Genomic DNA, 21082 nt, shown 5'->3' with positions numbered 1-21082 from the left:
CACCCACACTAATCCATATGTAAATTGTGTATGATTTATATGAGGAGGAGAATAATGTTGGGAGAGAATGTTCACTGTCTTAGCTGGTTTAAATGGAAGTCGACTTAAAGATACTGATTCTTCTATGACATAACTTACTTTTTCAGGGCAGTCGACAAACAAACAGTTAAGTCTGTCCACTTTTCTGTGGCAGTGTTGCACTTAAGCAACAGTATATGAAAGGGTCCTCTTTTGAGTCTAACCACTCTCACTAGCCTGTTTGCTGTACTAGAAGATACAGGCCTGTTCTAATAGAACTCTGCTTCAACAAATATGGCAAACAAATATGTATAGTACATATCTCTTTTATTGTGGACATTTACTTTCATAAGTTGCCAGGAGATATATATATATATATATATATATATATATATATATATATATATATATATATATATATATACACACACACATATATATATATATATAGTGCAAACTTACATAAATACAGTATGTATTATAATAAAATAAGAAGATGGAATAATGCTAAGGCAGTCAATTATATCCAAACCAGCTCTCAGTCCTCTTGATGTTATACCACCATGCCTCTTAGTGGAAGCCTTTGATGTTTTGGGTCCATCTTTACTAGCCATTATCAATGATTCTATTAGTGCAGAGGTTGTGCCCTCATTTTTTAAACATGCTGCGGTGCGTCCCTGTCTAAAAAAGGCAGAATTAGATCGTGGAGTTTTAGCCAATTTTTGCCCGATTTCCCAATTGCCATTTCTGGCTAAAATATTAGATATAATTATTTATAATCAATTGGTTGATCACCTTAACTCCAATAATTTATTTGAGATCTACCAATCTGGCTTTAGGCGTTATCATGGAGTTGAGACAGCCCTCAATGACATCTCTATTATTACTGACTCAGGTGGCGCTGCAGTCCTTGTCCTCCTGGACCTGTCCACTGCCTTTGACACTATTGACCATGAGATATTGCTGTTGCAGCTTGAATATCTTGTTGGGCTTAAAGGGGCTGCTCTTAACTGGTTCAGGTCATATCTAACTGGTAGACACTTTCCAGTGACTTTAAATTCCTCTTTTTCATCTACTGCTCCTCTTAAATGTGGTGTTCCTCAGGGATCCATTTTGGGTCCTATCTTATTCTCTATATACCTTCACCCTATTGGAGCTATTTTTAGGAAATTTAACATTTTTTTCACTGCTATGCTGATGGTACACAGGTTTATATTCCCTGTCTGCAACTCTGCAATAAATCAACTGCACATCTGTCTTTCTGAACTTAGATCCTGGATGGCTAATAATTTTCTTGATCTGAATCAAAATAAAATGGAGGTGCTTATAGTGGGTCCATCAGCTAAAGCCCAAATTGGTCTTGGACTTCTCGGCTCTTTCTCGGTCTTTTGCAAACCTCAAGTCCGTAATCTTGGTGTTATCTTTTGACAATAACCTCTCTTTTGAGAAACAGGTTAATTCTGTAGTCAAAAGTTGCTTTTTCCAGCTTCGTCTATTAGGTAAGATCAAGCCTTTTTTATCTTCTAGGGATCTTGAGAAAGCTACTCATGCTTTTATCTTTTCTCACCTTGATTACTGCAACTCGCTGTATTCTGGGATTAGCAAATCCCTAATACGCAGGTTACAGTTGATCCAGAATGCTGCCGCTTGCTTTCTGGTTGGGGCAAGAAAGTCTGATTCTGTTTCTCCAATATTAGCTTCTTTACATTGGCTGCCTGTCAGTTTTTGAATTGATTTTAAAATCATGTTGCTAGTTTTTAAATATTTACATGGGCTTGCTCCTGCCTATTTATCTGAATTGTGTGTTTTACACCAGCCATCCAGAGTGCTTAGATCTTCTGGTCAGTTGTCTCTTGTTGTCCCTCGTACCAAGTGTAAAACTAAGGGGGACAGGGCCTTTGCAGCTGCTGCCCCTCACCTCTGGAACTCTTTACCTCATTACATAAAGGAGTCGTCTACAATTGAACTGTTCAAAACAAGATTAAAGACTCATTTCTATTCACTTGCATTCCGTGACCTTCAGTAATACTGATGGTTTCCTCATTGTGATTATGTAACATTACTTCTATTTATTATTTATTTTATTTATGTTCATTTATTTTATTTCTATTGATGTTATTCATGTTAATTGTATGATTTTCTTTTATTCTATTATTGTAGAGCATTTTGGCCACAGCATTCCTATGTTGTGTTAAATGTGCTATATAAATAAATTTGACATTGACATTTATTATTACATATTAAAATACCAAAGGAATCAATAAATGTAGAGAGAACTAAAAGTAAAAAAAATAAAAACACAAAGGAAAACTAAAACCGGGCCCTTTGTGTTTAGCAACCACAGGTCTTAACCAACCATCCAGCAGGTGTCAATTTGTCCATCTCTCCAGTACTACTAAAGCACTGTTCCTTCTCACTCTGTTTCTCTTTTTATTCTTTGTCTCTCTCATTCTGTCTTTCTGTTTCTGATGCAGTCCTGGCCCGCTCTGTTCACCCTAACCCACATCTTGACTTTAGATGTAGTAAGTCACTAACCTAACGTTCCCAGGGTTACAGTCAGGTCTCTTTAGATACAGGGAAACAATGCTTGATCTATGCTTAGAAAAGCTGCACTCCTAAGATGTCAATGGTCCTAAAAGACCCATATTTCCAAGAGAGATGCCCATTGGTATGCTGTAAAGTATCAACACATGAGCATTTTCCTAGCAGCTGCACAGTAGAGTAATGACCTCCTGTGAGTCCTCACTCACCTCATTTTGAAGACCTCTGTATTTATCTCATTGTTTTACTATTGGAATTTCCAGGGAAGCTTAAAAACCAACGCCCTTGTCTTGCCACTGTGTGGCTCTGGCATTGCCAATGTCTGTTTCTTTCTTTCAGAGATTTCCTGCTATACTGCTCAGTTCTATGCCACTCTAAACCTGGCCTTTCTTTGGGGACCACTTGCTATATAGAATCACCTTGTCTGTATGTGTGTATGTCTATCTGGTTTAACTTTTATCCTCCTACACATAATATACACACTCTTTATAATAAATAAATCATTAAAACAAGTAAAGGTAATTTTTTTCCTCCAATAGTTTATGACTGTTAGTTTTTTTAGATTCTGTTCTTTTTATTGCTCTTTTCAGCGCATTCCTCATTTATTTTGTTTATTTATTTAACCATTTATGAAATGCTGCTTTAGAATTCAAGATAGTACACTATTCTAAATAAATAATTTTATTTATTGATTGCAATACTGTGTGAAGTGTTTCTTGAAGCACATATTAAAGTTTTGTACAAAAAAAGCAGACATTGTGACCTAATTTCCAAGAAGTTAAGACTGTAAATCATACTGCTGGTTCAGTCACCCCTGCTGACTCAAAGCGTGACGCAGAGCAGGTCACATTACCTGCTAGTGATCCAGCTAAACTGTACAAAAATGCTTTTATGAACAATTGTAGTTTGCATTTGTGATTTAGAATATAATAAGCATAAATAAATACAATAAAGATATGATTATTGTATGATTGTTAATTGAAAATTGTGCAGCACAATGGTTTAATAATATTAGCACTAAGTTAAATTCTGCCTGGTACAGCTCTGCAATGGAAAAAGTATGCTCAGAAACTGGATGTTTGGATTATGAAATGTCCACTTGCTATTTCAGTCATATTTACGTACTACATTGCCAATATCAGCATAATAAAACTAGCACTCCAATTGCACATTTCTACATTGGCAAAATCAAGAAACTGAACATATTTTTCATGGAAAATTCCAAATTGTTCTTTGCAGATTTGAATCATGCCTTGTGCTTACACTGCCTACATTGTTTTTAGCTTCCTGTGACTCAGTGATGATCCAAGTAATTTTGGCAGGAATAGTTAATTGTGACTGCTTATTAGTTAACAAACAAATAAACAAAATATACCGCTTTGTTGTGAGATGAAGATACTATATATTTTAAATGTATGGGTTTAGAATTCCAATTTCTTTAAATCCACATGCATGGAATGTGTCCTTCTGTATTTTATCCTGCTTAATCCAAGTATAGGGTTGTGATGAGTGAAAGACATGGCATCATAAGGCAGAAGAAAGTACCCCAGCATCACAGTCCTCACTCACTCACTCACTCACTCACTCACTCACTCATACTAAAGCCACTGATCAGCCTAACATAAAGGCTTTTTATGATGTGGGGGATGTAAATGAAAAAAGGAAGTGGGAGAATATGCAAACTTTATTAGTGCAGGATTTAAACTTAGTGATCTGGAGCTGTGAGACAGGAGTACTTCCTACTACTTCCAACGAATAATAGTTATGGAAAGGTCCATACATTATTCCCATGTAAATTTCACTTAGTGATATAACAGAAAATTGCTTAAAGAAGCATTTCACTATATAATACAGTCGATTGCACTGTACATTAACTTATATTTATTATATACAAAAATAAACATACAGTATAATGAACAGGAAATTGAATGAAGTAAACAACTTAACAACAACAATATTTAATTTGAAACAAAACTTGTTTGGTCAAATGAAGTAAACAAGTTGCACAGATAAACAGATTAGTACAAGGATGGCTTAATGCCTCTATGCACATCCTTCTTTACAGATGTAGGTGCTTGTGTGTGTTTGTGTGTGTTTATTTATTTATCTTCATTAACCAGTATGTGCTGTGGTACAGCAAACAAGCTGTTAACTTTCTTCACTTATAAATTTCTTTGAGTGTGTGTTAGTGTGTTTGGGTGTTGGGCGTAGGGGCCTCAGTGTGTGCGTATAAGTATATTTATCCCAAAAACTACCTATGTAATAATTAAGCATATTAACAGGCCTGGTCATATAATTAACACTAGAATTACCAGAGCCTACGAAAAAACTCGTAATTCCGTCCCACCTTAAATCGCTTCTTAAATCCCTTCACACCTCTCTGCCAGCGCCCTTTGTCTTCTAAATGTGCTGATAAAGAGAAGCTTGGAGCAGCCGGCTATTCCATCCCCCCACCAATTTAGAACGTGCGCGAACTTCTCCCAGCGCATGCCTTGATTAAGTATCTGGGAGTGAAGTGGAGTTTTAGAGTGGAAATAATAGATCGTTATTTGGAACACACGCATTTCATGTCTGTTCCGTTTCTACAGTAATCTGTGTCAACACATTGTTAAAACAGAAACGTTTTTTATATTCTAGTAGTAGATGACAAAATGTAGGCATAAACTATATAATGTATGAAGCCTGAAGTCCAAATAGCAAAGAAACATTTTCACAAGAATAACACAATTGTACTTGTTGCAGTGCACACAACTCTCTGTGCTATGGTTCCTATTACACTGAATGAGCACCTGACACTGTACTTTCTTCCCTGGGGGAAGGTCCCGCATCAGAGAATTTCCAGTTCCTGCATAAATTCACACCCGATCTGACGCTGTTCGTTTTCAAATAATATTGCATTAGTGCGATTATATTTTCACATATATTGTCTCTTTCTTTCAGGTGTGTAATAGAAAGCACAGCATAGAGAGAAGTGTGTACATTGCTTCTTACAGGAAAAGGCGATGGAAAAAGTGCACTTGAATAAAAGTGCACTTTTGTTATACTTTTACACCAATATATGTTCCTGTGTTTGAACAACACGGGCAGATGGGGAGTGTCTGATTATTGCATATAGCGCCGAAGTTACTGCTCTTTACCATTCTCTCCTCTGCATGTCCTGGAGTACAAAAGAAACAGCATACAGCAACATGTGGGGACTGGCAGGAACACTCAATAAAACTGAATAAAAAGAAAAGCAAGTGACGGTGAGATACGAAGAAGGCAGCTTCGCCAGCATGTGTGTGTCAGAACCCGGGTGGTGGGGGGGGTGGTGCGTTAGTATGCATCGTGGTACAGTGCAGAGCTATAGCGCGTCTTTAGTGAAAACAGCCGTGTCAGATGGGGTTGTATGGATTGATTGTGAACGCGACTGATAGAATGAAAAGTGAATTAAAAAAAAAAAGCTAACCTTCACAAGGATCATAAATTGCACCGGCTGTTACAGACTAAAATCAAATGTATGCTTTTATTCTAAAACAGTAAGACTAAGAGCAGTTTACTTCTCAAAACGGAGTGGCGCAGGATCGAACTCGTGACCTTATGATTCCCAAACAGAAACTGATTCTCTTGAACCACGGAGGCAGTTACAATAAACTGCTGTCAATGTCGCATGTTAAGGCGGCATTTTGTTTCTGCAGTTATATTTTTGAATAAAAGCGCAATTGTGTTATTCTTGTGAAAATGTTTCTTTGCTATTTGGACTTCAGGCTTCATACATTATATAGTTTATGCCTACATTTTGTCATCTACTACTAGAATATAAAAAACGTTTCTGTTTTAACAATGTGTTGACACAGATTACTGTAGAAACGGAACAGACATGAAATGCGTGTGTTCCAAATAACGATCTATTATTTCCACTCTAAAACTCCACTTCACTCCCAGATACTCAATCAAGGCATGAGCTGAAGTTCGTGCACGTTCTAAATTGGTGGGGGGATGGAATAGCCGGCTGCTCCAAGCTTCTCTTTATCAGCACATTTAGAAGACAAAGGACGCTGGCGGAGAGGTGTGAAGGGATTTAAGAAGCAATTTAAGGTGGGACGGAATTACGAGTTTTTTCGTAGGCTCTGGTAATCCTAGTGTTAAATGGAGCAAACTGTAATAACCCCTGTTAAATTAAACAATTTCTATAAAAGTTATCGTTGGGCATAAATCAAACCGTTTTTGAATGTTATGGAAATGCTGTAAGTCCTGGACCAAACTGGACCAAAAATAATAAGCCTGGAGCCTGTAACAATTCAAACACAAGTTGAAAAATATAGGTAAATTTTGTTAGAAGTTATCGTTGTACATAGGTTTCAAGAGACACATGTAGAGACACCTTGCTGAAATGAATTTGTTTATACATTTTGAATGTTGTAGAACTAGAATCTGAACTTAACTTTATAGCAAATTTTTGACCCCATCAAACATCTATTTACATGGAAGTAAAAGAAAACACATTAACTTATCCACATTAATAAAATTATTGGTGTCTGTGTGTCTGTTTGTCTATCCAGTTTTTATGTCTCTGTCTTTCCAAAAGATGGCACATCACAAACATTAACACTGCTTTTACAAATCCCATTTCAAATGTTAGCCTAAAAATAATGTTAAAGTGAAAGCTTCTATGAGTTGCCACTACAGTCTGAACTGTTCAACATCTGTACTAGTTTTTAAAATTTAATAAAAACAATTGATATGTTCACTTTCAAACCAAGTAATCCTGATTGAAGGGGGCAGGAAGTCACAACCTCACTCATCATTAGTACTGAAATGAATATTACCTGTAAGTATAATTTGATAGTTGCTATGTGTTTTTAGCAGCAAAATTTAATAACCATAAATTAAGGCGTAGAAAACAAAGAAATGTCAAAGGTGAAAAATGCCAGGGTCTTAAGCTGTTGTAACTTGATGTCATACCACTTATTACAAATTTTTCAATGAGTGGCCTTTCTCCTCCTAATGCTCTGTGTTATGATCAATTAGGACCATTCAACCAGTCAAAATGCAACTAATGCAAGTAATTTTGACTGTTTAAGCCAACGGAAACTTTCGGTCATACATTCGGTGGCGGCACAGTGGGTCGTACAACTCAAGGGGACTGGATTCAACTCATGATTATAAGTCCTTTAACTATGTATAGGTAGTTTTCTTTTATATATTATTATTATTATTATTATTTATACTGTCACATCCCAAACGTGTTTGTGTTAGACAAAGCAGTGTGTGTAACCTGACCCTATAAAAATGACTTTGTCCTGTCACCCTGTTCAGGGTTTACTCCCACTTTGCTCCTTATACTACAGGAACATGCTCTAGTTTTTCACAATCCTAAAATATTTTAGATTAAGTCTATTGATTCAGTAAATGGATGAATGTTAGCGTTTAAAAATTTCCCACTGCTCCTGCTTAATCCCCTACTACTGGGAGGTTCAGTGACAACAAGTTCATTATTTCCTTTCTTATAAGAGAAGTTACTATTAAAGATCATATAACATTTTAGATTTATCATGATTTCTGGTCTGAATGAAATTTTGAATCAGTCAAAGCAGGAAGTTATCTCCTTTACCTTTTAGTTGAAATTGTTTTTTCTTCCTCAGTCAAGACTTCTTGGACACATCTATAGTCCTTGTTTGAGGAAAACACATTTAAAACATGTTGCTAACAAATTTATAACTATGAATAAAGTATGTATATTTTGTAAAGGTACAATTGAAAAAGAAGACGAACATTCTGTATAGGACACATAAACAGAACAATGTGATCTAACAAATAGTGGCAGGGTAATTGTTAAATTTTTAAAGAGTGTTTTGCCATCATTCTTTCCATTATCTGTTTGTTTTTAGTGAATGTTGAAGTTTTAATTTGGCAGATAACAGATGAAAAGCAATATCCAGATGCTGGTGTTTTTCATTGCATTTGACAGATATAAAACAATGTGTCAAAAGGAACAGGAGCACTGAAAAAAACAATAAAGCATCTTTTATTTGAGACATAGAAAGAAAATGGCAAAGGTCACAAGTGTACAGCACCTGTGTTTTATTAAGAATCAGCCTCCTGTGATCCCACTAAAATAAGCTGTAGCCTCCTGGGCCTATCCCAAGTTGTGTTTTATTTATTTATTTACTTCTCTAGAATGTTTTTATCTGAAAAGGAGAATATTGTTGCTTAATTTTATAGTGTGTTTTTTGAATTTGGATTAAAACAGATATCGATTCGCAAATGCCACTTAAGTCAAAAAAGCCTTTTCTATTATTTTAGTGGCAAGATTCCACGCACTCTTCTACAGAGTCCATTCTTGCACTGATGATAGTTTGCAGGATAGTGACAAATGTCGACCCAGCTCAGGTAAATGGCATTTGTTTTCACTTTATTTAAAGTTACATTTTGTGCAATGAATTTTATGCCTTGTTTGCTAACATTACACAGTATGTCATTTTATGAAATGTTTACAAATAAACTGCTTCAAATTACAGTATAAAATAATATCTGGTCTTTGTACTAGAAGAATATTCACTTGACTGCAAATGGTGATTTAAAAATAAGTTGTGTGTCTGGGATTCTATCTTGCATTTCTTGCTTCTGGAGGTCTAATGCCCCAGAGTTTATTGTATCATTGCTGGACATTGGTTGATTCTCAGGTGGGGTGTCTTTGTCTGCACATTACATATGGTCATCATATTTACTTTTGTTTCTCCCACACCCTGAAAACATATTGTTAGAATTATTGGCTACTTTAAAATGAGCTTCATCCAGAGTATCTTCACCTTTTTGTATATTTCTGCCATGGTAAGTTATGATTCAGAAAATCACACAAAGAAAGTTTATAGATAAAATGTTAAGAACATAATATACCAAAGTGGCACACCTTCTTTTGTTTTCTGAAATTGGGTTAATTAGCTTTACGGCTGTAGCACTGGATCCTAGTCTGATAATATTGGGCACACAGCATGAAACAACTCTGGGATGTGACCATAGTCCACTAAAGAACACATTCACACTTACAAATAATGGTACTATTTAGAGTTACCAGTTGATCTAGTCTGCCAGGTTGTCAAGCCCATTCTCTGGTTCTTTATAATTAACACTTTAGAAACTTGCAGGTAAGAGAAATCCAAATGCACAAAAGGTAGCACATTATCGGTGATCAACAAAAGCCAGACCTGGTTTAGAACAAACTGCCCTGCAGCTGTAAGGCAACATACTTCATTTTGCTTTTATTTACAATAAATTCTTGAATGGGGTTTAAAATAGTTATCACAAATGCCACATAATTCATAAAGGCCTACATAGACATGGGGGTCGCATGCACACTATAGAAAACAATGGCAAGGTCAGCATTCAAGGAAAGTCACCGGGAACTGGGAGGTACAGCGTTAACCACTGTGGCACCAGCCCTTTGTACTTAGTGTGTTTAAATAGGTTAAGATTTAGTCAGCGCTGTTTATTTCAGTCTTTGAAATGAGATGGGCTGCCCAGCCCAGGATTCTTTAGTTCTTTGTACTTGGCACTACCGACAGTTTTAGGTATTGGCTTGAACCAGTGGGTGTTTTACTGATAGCCTTGGATTGAATGTAGTTACACTCATTGACTAGGAAAGAGAGGATTACCCAGTAGGATTAAATAATTACTACTTTTTAGAATATGTATGGTTTTCACCTGCAGCATCCTTCATGTCTAGATATCATGTCAAGTCACCGCTTATAAAGCCAATCACCATGCCAAGGTGGTTTCTTGTTGGTTGCAAGATAGAGCATCATTAATCCAAATAACAACCAGGAGCAGATTCAGCTTTTGGGAAAAGGAAAGGAAGTCTAATATGGATTGCTGTACTCTTCTTAAATAGTCAACTCCATTTTTTGTGGGGTTTTTTTCTGCTTTTTTTTTTTTCTTTTTGGGAACACGTGTCTCATTTATGTGATAAGCTGACTGGCCTCCATTGCATCTTTGTAGGTTGTTTTGTCATTTTGAATGAAAAGGGATGCCTTTTCAGCTATAATTGATTAAGTCTTTTTGTTTCTAATTTACCTTATCTACACCATGGCTGCAAAAGGTGCATATGTCTGAGGAGGCTATTTTTGTACCTAAAGTCATAAAATGAAAATTGGTATTTTTAACACGTCATAGTGTTAAAGCAAATTAATTCCTAATCAAGTGATGGTTGCGATCTTATTTTTTTTAAGTCCAAGTAATTAAGTTTGCTTTTCCACCTACACTCAAAAGTGTGATCTCAAAATCAAGGTCAGCATATTTTCATCTCAAAGGATTAGCTGCAGAGAATCAAATACACATCTTAGAATAAAATAAAGCGGCCAAGCAACATTTAACACAAGTGAAAGTAAATGCATTTTAAGAGAATGTTTGTAATAGAATGGTAATGGAAAAGGGTGGCCAAATTCATAAATGTATTTTATCATTGCTTTTGAGAAAATCTCGAGGCTTTATTCTATGACTGCAGTAAAATACACAGAAGAATTTTACAGGTAACTACTCCATCCATTTATTTTTCAGACCCGCTCAATCCTGTCAAGGTCAAAATGCCTATAGATTTTCCTGGCAGCATCAGGCTCAAGACAGGAAACAGTCCTGAACACAACCAACCTCAGTCATAATGAGCCAATTTTTAGTCACCAATTAATTTAATACAAATGTCTTTGGGCTTTAGTTAATGTTTTTGAGTGATTGGCTGCTCTGTGGGTACACAGTGGTTAGTATTGTTGCCTCGCTACTCTAGGGTATGACCACACAGAGTTTGCATGCTTTCTCAGGGTTCTTGTGGGTGTTTCCCCCTGTATTTTTAGTTCCCACTTACATCTCAAAAAATGTGCTTTAGAGGTGTTTAGCTCTGCTTGACTGAGAGCAGTATGATATTGGATTTGACTGAGTTCTTTAAAAGAGTGGATTTTTATTCCTTTAGGTTCCTAACATGCCTCTGGTGCTGTTGAGGTTGACACATTATTACACATTAATGGAAAAAAGTAAGTTCAGAAAATGTACGACTATCTAAAGGGATGGATGATTGCTTTATGTGAGGCAACCTGAAGTGATTTTGGAAACTCCCTATATTGTATCGACAGGGTTTCGTGCATTAGTGTGGGATCTTCCTGCTTGCATTATCTGTTTTTTGGCTTACTTTTGCTGCCTGCTAAGTTTAATGGCACTTGGTAACTGGTCCCTAGAGAACATTAGATCTGAAGTGCAGCTTCAGTACAATGATGGCGTGAATGTGTCTGGTGGCTCTGGTAGTATTAGATGAACACATAAAAAGAATGTGCATTCATCTGTCTGTCTTTGTTTTTAAAATGTAGAAGGATATAGTCTCAGAAGGACTGCCGGTGTCTATCTATCTATCTATCTATCTATCTATCTATCTATCTATCTATCTATCTATCTATCTATCTATCTATCTATCTATCTATCTATCTATCTATCTATCTATCTATCTATCTATCTATCTAAGAATGTTACATGGCCCCTGGCATCTTTTACAGAAGACACATACACAAAATAATTGGTCTGTAAAAAGTCATTGTGTAGTTTTTAAAATGTTAAGCATCATCTCTAAATAGTGCAAATGTAAGCTATGATATGCTTTCTTATAAAATCTAAAATTGCTCCAGCAGAGGATGTGCCCTACATTTTTCACGAGCTGCAGCTGAATAAAGGACCATATACTAAAGTCTATTTTAAAAATCCATCCATTCATTTTCTGATTCAGTTTTTGGCAACACTTTAGTTTAGGTACTGTAAAAATGTGTTTATTACTCATTTACTCTTATGTAACAAGACCTTAACAAAGTCTTCTTTTGGTCTTCATGACAGTTATAAAACATCATTAGATCGATTACTTATCCTGGTGCAGTGTGGCATATTGATATCATAGTGAAATGACTTATTAATATAAAGGATTCACAGGTCTTATGTTACATATGTAATAGTAAGAGAAATGCATCTCAATTAAGCCACTTCAAGAGTTTAAAGAATGCAATAATAATGTTAACCACAGTGCTTGTTCTGCCTGGATTTAGGTATAATGTTAATCAATTAATATCTGTCAGGATTTAGGCAAAATGATCATCACAAATTCAAGCTAAACCCGTATCTTGCTGAAGACTGTTCTGTCTTTTTTGAGCCCCCATCCTCAGTTTATGAAATTTTAAATATTTCTGTGTTGCAGTATGTTTATATGTTAGTCAGACATGTATATTTTATGACAGTAAACTTGAACTTGAACATTTGAGAAGTTTAACCAGATCCTTATAAATGAAATTAGATCATCACCTGGTGAATACCCATGTATACCTTGGGAAAACGTTAGATAAAGGCACATGTGGAACCCAGGTTCCTAGAGCTGTAAGGCAGTGGTGCCACCAGAAAACCAATTTGCTGCCAAGAAAGATTTTTTTAATAATTTAAAATCCATGATGAAGCTATTATTTTAAATTATAAAATTAATTAGGTCTATTAGGCAAAGCATAATAAACAACAGTGTACATAATTAATGCAATTCAAAAAGAGGTCAGTGAGAGCTCCTCTATTCTTAAATTTATTTTTTGTTTCCTTTTCAACACTGTAATGTTCTGTACCTTCTCTTGGAATGTGCCTATTCTTTAGCATTATGATATCTGGCTTTTCTCTTCCAGCAAACACTGTCCAAGGATTTATCTTAAGAACTCTAAGCCTTGAACATTACTTACCAATGTCCTCAATCACTATGTATAAAAAATGGTAATGCCTACAAACTTGTAGTTTTTTTAGTTTTTTGTCCACATCACTTTAAAAACAGTTGACACATAAACATTTTTTGTCGGATGAACAATGATTTTCAGCATACATACAGTACATTGTATTGGCAAATTTTCATTTGTAGGTTCCCCAGCAAATTCTATGGATTAGAAAAAGCAGACAGCAGACACAAGTGTCTATTAAATCCTGTCATAATGTATACTGTACATCAATATGGAGCTGATGTCTTTTAAAATGCAAACAAGGTTTTAAATGATGTGCCCCTTCATTTCAACAGGAGAATCCGCTTCACGCCATCTGCCTATCAGATGGTTAGGAACCAGGACTGCGTATTAATGCCACATGTTTGATTTTCCTAGGCTTGTACTGGCTAGATTCATATTGCTAATAGTTTCACTTGAGTCATGTCACTAAAATGTGTGTGACAGCTAATCCATGAGATATTTATGAAGCTGTCTATTTGCTGTAATAAAGCAGAATGCAAATCTGAGGCATAAATTGATTAGAAAGGGACAGGACACAGCCACAAAAGTAGTTAAAACAGCCATTTATTTAGGACTAAATTAGTGGTTTAAGTGTGAGCAAGTTTTGCTACATACTTTTGTACACTTTCTTGGAGAGTTGTCTTTTTGATGGATTTGAACATAATGTACCATAATGAAAATTCATTTATACATTATTTCTACCACATTAATTTTGTTTTAACAATTTTGCTTCCTTTAAATACTGTATATGATTCTGGTTAGTGGAAGATGACAAAGATGTTATCCATTGGTTAATATATACATTATAAGAAATAAAGATTAGTTTGCTGTTTTTTTCATTAATTACTAAAATTTTCCTCATCTAAGTCTAACTTGTACTTAAACCTACCTAATTGTTACTATATTTTCAAAGTTTCCCATTTAGTTTTACGTCAACCTTTATGTCTTGTGTAATAAGTATTTATACAGTGTGTGTGAAACAATTATATACAGTATTTCAGATAATTCCAAATTTGATGGCTTCAGGTGCTTCACAAAATAATTTGAATTGTTCGTGCTCTTTTTGGCTTAAAGATAACTTCAGTTAAAGCACATTATTGTCTTTTTAAAGATTTGCAACTCATAGATGAAGCTGAGGTACTGACTGTCATTAAAACTATTCTTTACAGACTTTAGTTATTTGACAGCTGGTATATAGGACATTCTACTTTTTATGATGATCAGCGTAGTAGTAGTTCTAGTATTGTTATGTGTACAGAGTACAGTAAATTCTTACTTGCACATTTGACCAACATGAAACTCATTGCCATTGTTCAGAATGGATTACGATATGTATCCTCATTTTATTTAATAGAAAACAAGTCAGCTTACATGATGAACTCCTTAGACCTGTTTCAATATCACTTTTTCAGTTTTGCTTGCAGGTACTTATCCAAATGACCCTGAGAGAACTGTACTTATTCAATACTAGATAGATAGATAGATAGATAGATAGATAGATAGATAGATAGATAGATAGATAGATAGATAGATAGATAGATAGATAGATAGATAGTCCTCAGTTTAGAAAGTGTTAAAAATGTATTCCCACACAGGCTACTGCACCATAATATACCATTTATCTGTTTGTTACAGATTCTCAAGATTTTATGACTTCCATTATTCCCATCTTATGCACCTCTGATCAGTTTGAAAAGAAACTTCACCCTCCCACCCCACCTTCATGACATTATTAAATGACCAATAATGTAGTGACTGTTTACTTCAAACTGCAAGAATCAACAACTGTAAGAACACTGAATGTCTACAAAATATCTGAATAGTGTACTGTAAAATGCTGACAAGCTTTAAATTAATCTTAAAACATGATGCCATTTTACAGTAAAAGATCCTTATTCTTTGCTAGTAAGATTAACAATATAAAACTATTCCAACTTAGGGAGAAAATGTCTTATACCAAATTCCTTTTATTTTCCGTTGCATTTCTCTTGTTGAGCATTATCTCACTCCACATAAGAACACATGCTCTTAAGGATATACACAGGGTGGTCCAGATCTAATTATGCAATTATGAAAAGACTAACACATCGCGTCCGCTGTTCGAATGACAACCGTCTCCCCGCCATTTTGGAATGCAGGGAAGTTGCTGCCATCCATCGGCAACAAAAAGAATTGTTTGTGAATTCTCTATGTAATAAACTTAGTAAGTTATAGCGTATGAAAATTGCATAATTAGATCTGGACCACCCTATAGAAACAGATTACAAAAGGGATAGGTTAAATGTTACAATCTGAGCTGCAGTGTGGGTCAGGGCTGGTAACCAAGCCTGTCACTAACTGCTGAGCTACAAAGCCACATTTTCTATACAGTGACAGCACCATATTTGGACTGCGTTAGAGGTATACGTTTCTATGTTTTAATGTAAGCTATGCATTTATAGGCTTAGTAAAAATTAAAGGAACACGTTTTAATCAGAGTATAGCATCAAGTCAATGAAACTTCTGGGATATTGATCTGGTCAGTTAAGTAGCAGAGGGGGTTGCTAATCAGTTTCTGCTGCTTTGGTGTCAATGTAATTAACAACAGGTGCACTAGGGGGGCAACAATGAGATAACCCCAAAAACAGGAATGGTTTAACAGGTGGAGGCCACTGACATTTTTCCCACTTCATCTTTTCTGTTTTTTCACTAGTTTTGCATTTGGCTGCAGTCAGTGTCACTACTGGTAGCATGAGGCGATACCAGGACCCTACTGTGGTTGCACAGGTAGTCCAACTTCTCCAGGATGACACATCAATATGTGCCATTGCTAGAAGGTTTGCTGTGTCTCCCTGCATAGTCTCTAGGGCATGGAAGAGATTCCATGAGATAGGCAATTACTCAAGGAGAGCTGGACAGGGCCGTAGAAGGTCCTTAACCCATCAGCAGGACTGGTATCTGCTTGTTTGGGCAAGGACGAACAGGATGAGCACTGCCTGAGCCCTACAAAATAACCTCCAGCAGGTCACTGGTGTGAATGTCTATGACCAAACAATCAGAAACAGATTTCATGAGGTTGGCCTGAGGGCCCGAAATCCTCTAGTGGGCCCTGTGCTTACTGCCTGGCACCGTGGAGCTTGACTGGCATTTGCCATAGAATACCAGAATTGGCAGGTCAACCACTGGCACCCTGTGCTTTTCAAAAATAAGAGCAGATTCACCCTGAGCACATGTGACACACGTGAAAGGGTCTGGAGAAGCCGTGGAGAACTTTATGCTGCCTGTGACATCGTTCAGCTTGACCGGTTTGGTGGTGGGTCAGTGATGGTCTGGGGAGGCATATTCATGGAGGGACGCACAGAACTCTACAGGCTAGACAACGGCACCTTGACTGTCATTAGGTATCAGGATGAAATCCTTGGACCCATTGTCAGACCCTACGCTGGTGCAGTGGGTCCTGGGTTCCTCCTCGTACATCACAATCCACATGAGGCGAGAGTATGCAGGCAGTTCCTGGAGGATGAAGGTATTGATACCATTGATTGGCCTGCATGCTCGTCTGACCTAAATCCAATAGAACACCGCTGGGACATTATTTTTTCGCTCAATTCAACGCCGCCAGATTGCACCTCAGATGGTCCAGGAGCTCAGTGGTGCCCTGTTCCAGATCTGGGAGGAGATCCTTCAGGACACCATCTGACGTCTAATTAGGAGCATGCCCTGACGTTGTCAAGCATTCATACAAGCACGTGGCGGCTATACAAACTACTGAGTTCGATTTTGAGTTGAGTTGAGACTAGCCTGTCATATCATTTTTTCACTTATATTTTTGTGGTGTCTTTGAATTCAGCCCTGTGTAGGTTGATCATTTGATCATTTTCATTTCAGTATAGATATTCAGCATGATTTTTTTTCCCCATTTGAAATATATATATATATATATATATATATATATATATATATATATATATATATATATATATATATATATATATATACCTGTATATACTGTATATTTAAATTTTGTTGTTATGCTTAAAGAACTGTCAGACTATAAAGGTTTACATAACATTGAAATGTACTCCTCAAATGTTTATAATCTGCAAAGCTGACACGTCTTATGATTTCCTTTCAGCTGTTCTGAGAATAATAATTTTATAGCAGTTTACCCTAATATAATTAGTAAACTTATTCTAACTTGCTTTGTATAATAAAAATTAATATAGCCAGTGGACATATGGGACTTCAACTGGTGTTCCTCTTTAAATAAAGTTTGCTGTTAAAAATTAAACCAGAAAAAATTAAAATGATGCAATATTTTTGCCTCCAATGTGCAGTTCTAGTACTTTGTTTTTTATTTTTAAAGTCTTTTTTTTTCTATGATAGATACCAACAGATTTTTTTTTTCTTGATCAAAATATCCCTATTCAATGCAGGGTCAACATGTGCTTCAAATACAGCTCCATTTATAAAGTGCCATGAAGGTCAGAGAATTTAGCACACATGAGCACAGTGTATTTTAATGTGTTTTTGCTCCCATGACACATTCATGGCTTCTTTAGGAGAATTTCTTTTTTCTTTTCCAGATATAGTATGAATAATATTTATTATGTTAGTCAGAAAGGCATAAGGCCAGTTTGTGCCATAGGTGGAGTGAGCTCTGTAATGACAATATAGATTCTCCTGGGTGAATTTATTTACTGTACCTTTTTTCATCATTTTAAATGCCATAGCCTTTTCAGGTTAGCAGCGAAGGAGGAAATCACATATGACTTTAACCACTCACCCTTTAGTTCCCTCAACAGAGTTAGCATTTTCCATTATAAGACACCTACAAAGTAAGCGACAGCCTTATTACTATGAAGGCTCATAGGGAAAAAATTAAAATGATATTCATTCTATTAAGCATATGTGTAGATGGGAGTACATTAGCAATTACAGTTTAGCATAGATTATGTCAAGTACCAATGCAGAAGTCTTTTGCTAGGGCTCCTGCGAGGTTATGTTTTATGAAGAGAAAATTATCACTGAGGTGAGAGATTTTTTTTTCCCTTGACCATAAGAACTGAGTTGATGAGTAAAGTTTCTCACAGTAGTAACTGACAAGCAGAAATAAGTATTGGATGTGAAGTTGTGTTACTTGTTATAGTTTATAGCCAGCAACATGTTTTTTTTTTTGGTTCTTTATTCCACCTTATACAATTTCTCATATCAGGAATTTGTTAGTTTTCACATACCCCTTGGAGTCAGACATTATACAGCGCCCCTGGAGCAATTGAAAGTTAAGGGCCTTGCTCAAGGGCCCAGTAGAGTAGGATCTCTTTTGGCAGTGATGGGGATTTGAACCGGCAACCTTCGGGATGCCAGCACAGATCCTTAGCCTCAGATCCACCACTCTGCCCAAATGTTGCTGAATATCCTAAAAATAAAACTAGAGCATAGTACACAGTCTGCACACAATGACCAATGATTGCTGACTTTAAATGAGCTTATGGATTATTGTATCTAATGTCTATTCAGTTTATGCCTTCAGAAAAATAATAGACCTCATATAAAGTGGATTGCAGACTGCTTTAAAAATGTATAACTTTCAAATAAAACAAGAGTAACAACAAAAAGCTTGAAGTATTCGATTAAAGTAACCAATATTTTCAGTCATCTCCGTAATCTATTTGTAGCACTTGTCTAGTGATTATATAATATTTTTGTTAGACCTTTGATCTTGATGCAATTCTAATTTATCAATAGTAAATAACAGCCATTATTTAATATATATCCATTCCATGCATCCATTATTTAACATCTATCAATTCAATGTCCATCCATTTAATTATTTAATGTATACAGTATACCCATTCAATCATTTTCAGAACCAACTTTTTCCATTTCTGGATAGCAGTTGTGATGGAACCTGCATAGAAAAGATCTCTTATATATATTTCTCTTCTGCTTCGTCCCGCCCACACGCAACCCACACAGCATTTCTCGATTCCTATTCGTCCTCTTTCAAACCCTTCCCCACGCTGCCTGCGGCCTCCCATACACCTCCACGCCGCTTTTCTCGAGTTCTATTCCTCCTTCGGACTACCACATTCCCCGCTCCTCTCTCATGACCCCATTGGTGTCACATCACCGCCTGATATCTAGCCTGACCGCATGACCTTTCACTTCGGCCATGTCTGGGGCTGGGAGTCTTTTCCGTAGCCTGCTACAGGAAGGTACTCTCGCGACCATTGCCATTGGTTTCGCTCTTTGCTATTTTCGTTATATTGCGACTGTTGTTTCCTAAGCCTTTGTTATAAAATGAACAACTATCTTCTCTGTTGATGGGTTTTTGTACAACGTCATCTGTATTCCGGGATCCGGCAACTGCCTGTTCCTATCAGTGGTTTATTTCTTGACACAAACAGTTGACGAAGGCAATGCACTCTCACTACGACATATGACAGTAGACTTCGTTGCATCACATTGGGACAGATTTGGAGACATTCTTCCTGTTATTCTTTCCAATGCAAGTTGAGTTATTACAACAAGTCACGAATACTATCAATACATGGCAACATCAGCAGTTTATGGTGGTGAAGCTGAAATTCAAGTTCTTTCCGAGATTAGATCTTTCGATTCATTATCTGTCGTCTCCATCAAAACACTTATTCACAACTACGTCTTTCCAGAAGTATTTCTTTCTTCTTGATTTCTGAATTCCTTTCTCACTGTTTTCTGTTCCTATTCTTACACCACCATATGCTACGGTGGGCGTCCACTAGAATAGTATAATTGCATTAAGGTCATACTCGAGCATACCCATACCTATGCTTACTCCTGTCAAGCATAACTGCCTTATTGCATGCCTTAGGACTGTAAGCGGAAACAGTAGTTCATAAATAAAGTCCATTTGAGCAGAAGAAGCACCTGAAAACTCCAAACAGAAGCATCCCAGCCAGGAATCAAACTGAGATCCATGTGCTCTGTTTTCAACAGTTCTACCTGCTCTGGAACCATTCTACCCCTTTTTTAATATCCCTTTTTCAAAATAAAATTTTGTCATTTTTATTTTAATTATTTCTTTTGAAAATGAAATTGCAATTTTCAAATTTTGTCAAAGTGACAGAAACTTGTTTAGCTAAAACTGATTTACAAACAGTACTAGGTAAATTGTGTATACTAAACTGCATACAACACAGGAACCAGTTGTGTGTGTCTTCTTATGATTTAACTGTTTATTATTAAACATTTTTTACAATATATTCATTTGTCCAGGATGTTTTTCAGATTCTTCAGGTATGTCTTTCACTTAAGAAGTTAAGGATATATCTGTGACTATGCTTCCAGAAAACTCCCTTAAGTGATTCATCATGTAATAATTTGACAAGCAGTCAGGTGTTTTATTCATTTGTTTTGCTATAAGCTTTTAAGTTAACTCTGCAGAATGTTTTTTTTTATCTGTTTGCCTTAATAATATTCAGATAGTTATTTTTAGTCAGTTTTGTATCGTTACTCTTTTAGTACAAAGTGAGTGGACAAAGAGCAATGCATTAACTTTCAGTCCAGAGTTTCACCACAGGAATCATGCAAATCTGCCTATGTTGGTAATGACCTTTCCATTGTTCCATTGCCTCACTTGATAATTCTGCATGATGTGAGTACAGCCCATGGAGCTGAAGGAAGCAAGCTAAAAGACAGTTAACCCATTCAAAGGTTCACAGTTTGCTGTTTCCTTGGCATAGTAATCTGTAATATAATAAAGGCTTGGTTTCTTAGTTCTGCACATTTAGTTTTACTTGTAGTTG

General features: G+C 36.2%; 1 protein-coding gene across 9 annotated transcripts in view; it reads left to right on the top strand.

Moving 5' to 3' along the window:
* LOC120523746 (dachshund homolog 1-like) overlaps positions 1-21082 on the top strand; it is a 435056-nt gene that overhangs the window by 188555 nt on the left and 225419 nt on the right. For 5 of the 9 annotated variants that reach the window (XM_039745325.1, XM_039745322.1, XM_039745323.1 and 2 more), the window contains exon 3: positions 8845-8931. The exons of the other annotated variants lie outside the window; for them this stretch is intronic. In XM_039745325.1, coding sequence (XP_039601259.1) covers positions 8845-8931 — 87 coding nt within the window. The remainder of the gene's footprint in view (positions 1-8844; positions 8932-21082) is intronic. 9 annotated transcript variants of the gene reach the window in all.

The sequence above is a fragment of the Polypterus senegalus genome, chromosome 2 (assembly GCF_016835505.1).
Source record: "Polypterus senegalus isolate Bchr_013 chromosome 2, ASM1683550v1, whole genome shotgun sequence".
NCBI lineage: Eukaryota > Metazoa > Chordata > Cladistia > Polypteriformes > Polypteridae > Polypterus > Polypterus senegalus.
This window is presented reverse-complemented; position numbering and strand designations above follow the sequence as displayed.